This window comes from Diplotaxodon limnothrissa, linkage group LG15 (assembly GCF_057381915.1).
Source record: "Diplotaxodon limnothrissa isolate DT_005_m linkage group LG15, D_limnothrissa_male_GT1.1, whole genome shotgun sequence".
Lineage (NCBI taxonomy): Eukaryota > Metazoa > Chordata > Actinopteri > Cichliformes > Cichlidae > Diplotaxodon > Diplotaxodon limnothrissa.
This window is the reverse complement of record NC_140610.1, coordinates 6660341-6670122: the sequence shown is the minus strand read 5'-3', so window position 1 is coordinate 6670122 and position 9782 is coordinate 6660341. Positions and strand designations below refer to the sequence as shown.

The 9782-nt window shown below is 43.0% G+C and overlaps 2 protein-coding genes across 2 annotated transcripts; one reads left to right on the top strand and one right to left on the bottom strand.

Moving 5' to 3' along the window:
• Positions 1 to 1182: 1182 nt before the first annotated feature.
• On the bottom strand, positions 1183 to 2483 carry rhov (ras homolog family member V). The gene is made up of 3 exons (XM_085372416.1): positions 2144 to 2483; positions 1923 to 1981; positions 1183 to 1669 (listed from the first exon to the last, which is right to left on the bottom strand). Exons 1-3 carry the CDS (start codon positions 2481 to 2483, stop codon positions 1223 to 1225), a joined length of 846 nt encoding a protein of 281 aa, XP_085228542.1. The 3' UTR covers positions 1183 to 1222.
• A 410-nt stretch (positions 2484 to 2893) lies between these two features.
• Positions 2894 to 9236, top strand: vps18 (VPS18 core subunit of CORVET and HOPS complexes). The gene is made up of 9 exons (XM_085372146.1): positions 2894 to 3283; positions 3376 to 3517; positions 4340 to 4431; positions 4812 to 5062; positions 5238 to 5591; positions 5705 to 6967; positions 7143 to 7352; positions 7637 to 7873; positions 7982 to 9236. Exons 1-9 carry the CDS (start codon positions 3181 to 3183, stop codon positions 8276 to 8278), a joined length of 2949 nt encoding a protein of 982 aa, XP_085228272.1. The 5' UTR covers positions 2894 to 3180; the 3' UTR covers positions 8279 to 9236.
• The last annotated feature ends 546 nt before the right edge of the window (positions 9237 to 9782 follow it).

Here is a 9782-nt window from a genome sequence, read left to right as displayed (position 1 = left end):
ATGATAAGACCTGTTTTTAACAAACAGAACAGTTTAAACATTTAGTTGACTTCCACGAGAAGCATAACAAAATATACAAAAGTTTACACCCACCAGATAACAAAACACTGGAGTGCAAATGTAAGTTGTTTTCATTCTTACACATTTGTCACAGGTACAAGCTTGTTTTTTTAAAGTGTATTTACCTTACACTTGCATTCACACATAGGCTGTTTAGCAACCCCTAACTGTACACACGGGAGGATTTAAGCAGCGTATTGAGCCAACAAAACAAAGAAGAGGCAAATAAGAAAGCCGGGATGAAGATGGTTGGTGGTAGGAAGTCGGGATCCCTGCAGTGCTAGCTTTCACAGATGCAGATTGATGAGGAGAGGGGAATAAAAAGCCAAAGGTCACTGGTCTCTTGCAACCTTTTACCTGAAGACGAGGAGATTTACAAACTAGCTCCTCGGCCCGACTCGATGTGTCACAAACAAAATCTCCCTCTGTGTTTTCTTTATCAATTGTGAATCAGGAAATAAACACCGGCTTGATTAGAAGTGTCAGCTGACCTTAAATGGGGAGGACAGAAAATAGCAACAGAAAAACCAGCCTGGGGAGATTTGCACGCAGGTAAGAATGCGGCAGCTCACACAGCAAGGTGAACTCACAGCTGCTTCATATAAATCGCTGGTGCAGTCAGGCAGTGGGAACACAGCAGCTAAGTGGCTAACGCCCATCTGCTCAAACACAGACCCGACACTTTCCGTTTCTCTATCTCTCTCACAAGCCTACATTAAAAGGCAGAGCACCATGCAAATTCACAGCTTTACATGAAGACCTGGTCTTTTCTCTTTTCTCTCCCTGTGCCTGCCCGAGCTTGATCTCTTCATCTCCCCACACTGAAGTGTCAGCTCACACCGTCCTATCCTCTCAAGGGGGCGCAGGCTATGTGAACCAAATCAAACATGTAAATGTAATGTAAACAATACTGTTGTCCCGGGTCAATGTGAGAACGACCCAGAATCCTCTCTGTAGTCACTGCTGATGTTAGCTCAGTGCTCTCAATCGTGTCTTTTGTTTCCCCATTTGGCATCCCACTGAAAATAAGCCAAATCATTTAAAAAAAAGGAAACAGTGCTATGTGGCCACATACTGAATATGTGATCGAAGTGAAAGTAGGAGAATCAAATAAATAACAAGGTTCTGTCCACAACCCACAGGGTCGACAATCACAAGGAGTTCAGATGAAGCAGAAGAACTTCTTCCAGCTACACCTGGAGAACGCTTTGGTTCGCCTGTCAGAAAACCTCCTCTTCTTGGTTTTACGCGTTTTGTTCTTTATGGCAGCGAAGATGGCGGAGTCAAAGGCCTCCTTTAAGTTCTTCTGCGTGAGCGACGAGCACTCTATGTACTCCGTGGCTCTGATCTTCTCCGCCATGCTCCGGGCCCGGGAGCTCAGAACCGGCTTGACGTTGGATCGGTCCAGGTTGATGAGGACGTTTACGTCCAGCAGCAGGTCGGACTGAGTCCCTATGAGAATGATGGGAGCAGTCGGGTTGTTAGAACGGATCTCTGGTACCCACTTCTTGGTGATGTTGTGAAACGAGGTGGGGTTGACCATGCTGAAGCACAGGAGGAAGACATCCGTGTGGGCGTAGGACATAGCACGGAATTCGTCAAACTCCTCCTGTGTGGAGACAGAGCGAGGGTTAATGCCGATCAAAGTGAGTACCAAGTCTGAGTCACTAAATAAAGATACGCCATTAACATTCAGTTTGAAATCCTGTCAGTGAGTCACACAGTGGGTTAAGCAAGGATGTGACGGTCTGTACTTTCATAGCTCATATCATTAAATTCAAAAGGGTCTCATCAGTGGATAATTTGGTATTTTGTGTCAGCCTTAAATGAAACTCTTGATTCAAGTGTAAAGGCATCCATACCTGGCCAGCAGTGTCCACAAGCTGAACTTTGACAGGAGATCCGTCAATTTGGACCTGACCTGTTAAAAACCACATCAGTCAGTCAATTTACAGTAAACACAGTAACCAATTCAAACATCAGAACATGCAGCTCGTGCACTCTGGTGCCATTCCACTTCCAACATAACTTGCCACTCAATGTAAATCTGTGCTGTCATTAAAAACTAAAAATCATCACTCACCGGAGAAGACATCAAAGCCCGTCTGCTTGTACTCTGTCGGATATCCGTTGGAGGTGTAGCTGATGATCATGCTGGTCTTCCCGACGGCTCCGTCTCCGACCAGCATACAGCTGATGACAGCGGGATCGAGCTCATCCTCCCGGGTCAGCCCGCACGCAGATGGGACTCGGGACTCGTGGTAAAAGTAATCCATGTGAGGTGGCATGTCGAGCCGAACATTAAACCTCTGAATGCAAACTCTTCTCCGTCCCGGTCGCAGCGACACTAGATACCGTAGGTTGCCTCTCTCTCTGACACATACCACCAGACTGACTGTAGAAGTACGACTGAGGAGCAACATGTGCGGGGTGGGACGTATTTAGGGTAACTACTGTGCTCAGACAGGTTGTGATTTGCATAGACACGCCCACTGACAGAAGAATAACAACAGCTTTCTCTCAGCTTTTCTCTCTATTAGCTAGATATATAGATTAGCTTGTTTTAATAAAGCCCATATATATTAGACATTCATTGAGGAGAAAATATTATATACAAATTCTTTGCCGTCTGTAAGTTAAAAATGAAAAGTATCCGATACTTGAACAACATGTAAATGACAAAAGCGCTCAGGATTTATTTATATTTTTTCTAAGCGTCTAAATATAATCACTTTTGGACGAACTACGCTCCCTGGTGTTTACAAGATAGCATTGCATTCAAAGTGGTCACATGATTCCATGTGTCACCTGATTATCACGGTCTACCCTGCGTTCTGTACGCGGAAGCTAAGTTAGCTGGTGTGAGAAAACGAATGATTGAAATTTCCTCTCTTCGTGTGTTAATGCTGCAGAATAAACGCGTCTGTTGTGCTTTTTTGTTTCTTAACTTAGACACACGCGGAGAAAGGAAATACGTTACTGCAGCTTTAACGGGTAAATTTGTGCTAGCTGGCTAGCTACCTGCTAGCAGGTTTTCTTTCCCACCCCATGTTGGTTTAGGGTTGGCTCCTGTCCTGTATTGTTAATCCATTCAATAAGTGAGCTGAGGCACTTTTAACCATGGCTTCAATTCTCGATGAGTACGAGGATTCTCAAAACATCCGGCAAAGTGCGCAGCAGCACAGCCGCCTGTCAAGCACCAACATCGGGATAACCCATTCTGGTAGGTCGCCCTCTTCGTTTTTTTTAAAGCTCCTTGCTAAGATGCAGTGGGGAATATTTGGCTGATACAGACATTTATATTCTCAACGTTAGGCTTTGTCAACGCGAGGCTTGAAGAAGAGAAGCCGATATTCAACAAGCAGAGGATTGATTTCACCCCACCTGAGAAGATAAATCATCTGGCTGTCTGCAACAATCAGCTGTGCATGAGTCTGGGAAAGGACACCCTGCTAAGGCAAATAGCACAATGACATGCAGTTCAAACGCTCACTGCTGTTTGTATGGCTTTGATTAGTTTCATTGGGTTTTGTTATTTTATTTTGTAATTTACCGTCATTAACCCATTTTGTAAAAACATGGAGGTGCAGTTTAAAATGTAAATCAAAAATGTTTTGGATCAGGGACGTGTTTACCACACTGCTGTATTATCTTTCATTTAAACAACTGTCTGCCAGTGTGGGAGAGGAGCTGATGCTGTTGGGAAATCAAAAACGTTTTCCCATCTGTGCTCGGCATTGAATTTCATCTGCATACAGCAGCTCATGGACTTCTCGTTTGAAAAGTGTTTTTAATCTCCCACACACTGTCACTACACAGCTATGCCCGTGGAATATGTGAACAATGACGTTTGGCATGCTTAGCATTGTCTTCCTGAAAGAAGTAAGGCCTAAGTTTAGAAGATACTGTATGGTTAATATGTTGGACCCTAAACTGAATGTCTCTCTGCAACAGCCCAGAGATAGACTGGTCACCTGTCCAAAGTGTGCTCCATCATTTGCCCTGTGACAGCCAGAATAGGCCCCAGTCCGATCACAACTGTGAATTGGATATGCAGAAGAAAATAGATGGATAGAGCATTTCTGTTTTTTTCAGACCTCAAATTCACAATGGGCACAATCTTCCTAGTTTTAAACATTTGTCAGGTTGTGTTTACGCTTGCTTTAGTTTAGCTGTATTCTGTTTTTATTCACATTTTTACACAGCGTTCTAACTTTGTTGTTAAGACAGCTGTATTATTCAGCACATCTGTTTCAAGATATTTTGTTCTTTTGTGTAGGATTGACTTAGCAAAACCAGATCAACCAAACCAGACTGAATTAGGAAGGAAAGATGACAGTAAAGTGCACAGACTGTTCTTGGACCCAACAGGTGAGATAAACCATAATAGTTTTCAAAATATTGTTTATACATCATAAATGGACTGCTAATTACTATCGAACATTCTTGTTTATGCAGATATTATATATTGTTGTATAATTGGAGAAATAATTGATTTTGATTAGTCATTGTGTATTCTGAGGTGATTCAGCATTCATACATAAGTGCTGTAATATTAGCAGCCACAAACCTCAATGCACAGCGAATCTGAACTTGGATAAAGACAACAGTTTCATATGATAAAACAATTAGACAAAAATGTCTGGCAGTGCATCAATCTAGAAATCATCATCATCATCATATATAAATGCTATGTCACAGTTATGACTGCTTAACAACAGCTATAACCTCCTCCATATTTTCCGTTACAGGCTCCCATCTGCTGATCAGCTTGAACACCAGTGAGTGTCTGTACCTCAACAGGAACACCCAGAAGGTGCGCAGTTTGTCCCGCTGGAGAGGCCACCTCATCGAGAGTGTGGGCTGGAACAAGCTGCTGGGCAACGAGACCAGCACAGGACCTATCCTGGTTGGCACAAGTCAAGGCATCATTTTTGAGGCAGAGATCTCTGCGAATGAGGGCAGCTTGTTTAACACCAATCCAGATCAATACTTTAGACAGGTGAGAAAGTGATTACGTCTGCTATTTAGCACATGATAGCCACATCTGCTTTGTAAGTTTTAACTGTTCAAACTGTATTATAAACATATACATTTAATGCACTTGTGGAAACAGAAGAAAATCCTGATGTAGTTCATTTCTTCCTCTTGATATAATTGATAACATCCTGATGTAGGTCCACTCTGTGGAGGAGGATGGCAAACCTGCTCCAGTCTGCTGTTTGGAGGTCGAGCGGGGCCTGGAGAACAAGTACTTTATCATAGCTACCACACGCAAACGCCTGTTCCAGTTTGTGGGTAAGGTAGCCGAGGGGTCGGAGCAGCAAGGCTTCAGTTCCATCTTCAATCAAAATCAGGACTTGCTGCCCAGTTTCCAGGAGTTCCCAGTCAATATGGGACACAGCGAGATCACCTTCTACACCCCTAAGCTGCGAACGTCCCCCAAGGCGTTCGCCTGGATGATGGGTAATGGAGTTCTTTATGGTCAGCTTGACTACGTCAGGCCTGATTCCCTGCTGAGTGATGTGCAGGTAAATGTCAGTCAGCGTGTGTGAAAACTTTTTAACATTTTTCTTAGTAATATCTCATCCTTGCTGTGTTTATGTGTCATATACTATCTCCACATCTCCTCTTTCACAAACAGGTGTGGGAATACACTCCAGACATTGACCTTAATCAAAACAAGCCTATCTCCATTGTGCTGACACAGTTCCACTTCCTGCTCTTGCTTCATGACCGAGTTAAGGCCATCTGCACTCTGAACGGGCAAGTGGTTTACGAGGACTTGTTCCCAGATAAATTTGGCAGCCTCAAGAAAATGATCAAAGACCCAGTTGGCGGGTTGGTGTGGATCTACACTGAGCGGGCAGTTTTTCGATATCACATCCAGCGGGAGTCCAGGGATGTCTGGCAGATGTACATGAGCATGAATAAATTTGATCTGGCCAAGGAGTACTGTCGCGATCGGCCTGAGTGTATGGACATGGTGCTGGCAAAGGAGGCTGAGCACTGTTTCCAGAATAAACGCTATCTGGAGAGCGCCATGTGCTATGCACAAACACAGAACTATTTTGAAGAGATTGCTCTCAAGTTCATAGAAGCCAAACAAGAGGAGGCCTTAAAGGAGTTCTTACTGAAGAAGTTAAACAATCTCAAACCCAGTGAGAGAACTCAGATCACCTTGTTGGTCACCTGGTTAGCTGAGCTCTACTTGAATCGCCTCGGCCAGCTGGAGAGTGATGGCAACAGCGTCATTTTCAAAGAAACCCGTGACGAGTTTCGTCAGTTCCTTGGCAGCTCCAAGCACAGAGACTGCCTGTACAACAACCGCTCCACCATCTACGATCTGCTGGCCAGCCACGGCAACGTGGACGACATGGTTTACTTCTCAGTCGTCATGCAGGACTACGAGAGAGTGATATCCCACTACTGCCAGCACGACGAGTACAGTGCTGCTCTGGATGTGCTCTCCAAGCACTGTGACGAAAAGCTTTTTTACAAGTTCTCCCCGGTGCTCATGCAGCACATTCCCAAAAACGTGGTGGACGCGTGGATTCAGATGGGCAAGAGGCTGGACCCAAAGAAGCTCATCCCAGCTCTGATGAACTACAGCCAGATGGGCAGCACGCAGCAGATCAATGAGACCATCCGCTACATGGAGTTCTGCGTTTATGAGCTGATGGTAACAGAGGAGGCCATCCATAACTACTTGCTGTCGCTTTATGCAAAGTACAAACCAGACTCTCTGCTGTGGTATCTAGAGCAGGCAGGCACACACGCCTCAGAGATCCACTATGACCTCAAGTATGCTCTCAGGCTGTGTGCGGAGCATGGCTACAGGCAGGCCTGTGTGCTGGTTTATAGGATTATGGAACTGTATGAGGAGGCAGTGGATCTTGCTTTAGAAGTAAGTAATGTATATTAATGGATCAGCAGTGCTTGTAAAGAAGTGGTGAACATATGTAAATCATTGAAATGTTGTGTCACTTTTTTTCTTTTTTCCAGATTATCAAAATTATAGACAGCAGTTGGCGATTTCAATTGTTGCACTGTTTTTTGTCGTTTTTTTTAATTGTCCGCAGGTAGACGTGGACTTGGCCAAGTCCTGCGCTGACCTCCCAGAGGATGATGAGGAGTTGAGGAAAAAGCTTTGGCTGAAAATCGCCAAGCATGTGGTGCAGAAGGAAGAAGATGTTAAGAAAGCCATGAACTGTCTGTCCAGCTGCAACCTGCTCAAAATTGAAGACATCCTTCCTTTCTTTCCAGACTTTGTCACCATCGACCACTTTAAGGTCTGTAATAAGTAGGATGTTCGTTTTTTTCCCTCAGTGTGTGTGTTTTTACAGTAAATTGAGCGGTCGGGTGAGACCTGATCTCAGTAATCACATTCTGTGTATTCATAAGTAGAATCTTTAAGCAGTGGGCAAGGTTTTAGGCACTTTTTTCTTTCTATTTGTAGTAGGTGATGAATATCCAGATTGGGTGATACTGGCTGGCATCTGCATTCACAAAGACACAAAATAGTGTACTATTTCAAATGAAGGTTCTTAATGCTCTGTTCATCATGGTTTCTCAGGAGGCCATCTGCCTTTCCCTGGAGGAGTACAACCAGCACATTGAAGAGCTGAAGCAGGAAATGGAAGAGGCCACAGAGAGCGCAAAACGTATTAGGGAAGACATACAGGAAATGAGGAACAAGTATGGTGTAGTGGATTCCCAAGAAAAGTGTGCTGCTTGTGACTTCCCATTGCTCAACAGGCCCTTCTATCTGTTCCTCTGTGGGCACATGTTCCACAATGACTGCCTGTTGCAGGTAACTTGCTGCACACAGGAATATTTCACTTTTTATTTAATTCAGTCAGTAATCAATCTGAATATGTCCTCTGACCTTTTTTTTTTCTCCTTCTACGTTTTTTTTTAGGAAGTGACTCCTCATTTGTCGGCCTTCAAGCAGAATCGCCTGGAGGATCTTCATAAAAAGCTGGCAGCAACCACGCAATCATCCAAATCACGCCACCGTCCAGCACCAAAGGATGAGGGTGACACATCAAGCTTGGGCAAGGCCACTGCGGGCACAAGCCGTGAGCAGATAAAATCAGACATTGATGACATCGTCGCATCCGAGTGCGTATACTGCGGCGAACTGATGATCAAATCTATCGACAAGCCTTTCATCGATCCGCAGAAATTTGAGGAGGAGAAATCCAGCTGGCTGTGAACAAAGACTTTTTTTTCTCTTCGTTACAAACTCACTATCTGTCAGCGAAAGTGGATGATCCACAGGACAGACACATTAAGCGGAGACATGCCGATATCCTGTTGGTAGTGCCTACTGCTGAACACTTAATCAGCTTCTGTCCTCTAGAAACTGCACTTGTTTTGTTGTCAGTATTTGAAACTGAACATTTGCACTAGGAGTATGTAGTGAAGAACATAGAGAAGACATAAACCAACCTGATCTATGCTTGTGCTAGAGTTGTATACTGCATACATGTGCCTAAACCTCAGATTATATATAAGGATACAACTGCTTTACACTCATTTCTAGCTGTTAACTGCATTATGTTGTGTATTTGTTCGATTCAGTGAAAACACAAAATGCACTAACAAAATATCTGCCTGTCCTAAGCTCGGTTTCTTCTCTCCAATTAATGCATCTGTGTTCATCTAAACATTACATAACATATTGGCTGTTTTTGAGTTCAGCTATGGCACAGTACAGCTTCTCAGTTATGACAGATTTTTTTTGTTTTGTTTGTTTTTTTGTTTTTTTTTGACTTGGCTTAAATGTAAAAAATATTTAACAAATCATTTTATGTTTACTGTGGAAAATGAAAAGCCCTGTGCTTCATCAAAGTTTCTCAAGACTGCAGTTGACTACTAACAGCCCAGTAAGTTAAAGGAAGATATGAAAAGAGCAGCATAAGTGAAAAAGATGCAACTGGTGATTTTGTGTAAACTGCATTTTAACAGGAAGATCTGAGTTTAAGTGATTGCAAATGCACGCGTCATTGTTGGGTTCGCTGCCTGCCAGTTTTTGGAAGTTTTTCTTTTCTTTTAAGTTACAATTGTCAGGACAGGATCAAGATTTGAGAGGCTGACAACTGGTACTATAATCCAAACACAGATGACAGGAAGCTAATGTGCCTAGAATGGTGGACTTGCCATGTTCAATAAACAGATGTGCAAGAATTTTCCTGTATATTTAATTTTATTGTTGCAAAAAACGAATTATTGTTTCTGTTAGTTTTAATTTCTCCGAAGTCTAATTCTTATTTTTATTTCAGTTTACAGAAATAATTGGTTTATAAGTAACTTCAATTCTTAGTTTTAATTATAAAAACCTTGCTACCAACTCCATGAGCCTGTAGTCATTATATAATTCAGTCATTATCAGAGACCATAACTGGTAAATTAGATTATAGAATATGTTTTTCGTTGTTTTTGTCCTCCGAGAATCTTAAGCCAATTACTTACTCACATTTTTTCAAAATTTTGTGACGGTGTCCACTTTACCTAAAACGGAGTTCCCTTCTAGTGACGTAAGACGTAGCTCGGTAATCTTCGCAGCCAGCAGACACGATCAATCAACATCGGAAATTCATCGATACATTTACGTTAGTTGCAAAGACACGTTCCAAACCCAAAGGCATGATAGCGCTGTCTCGTATTTTATTAGCGAAATATACAGGTGAAAATTTTGTCATGGTCATGTCCTAGGA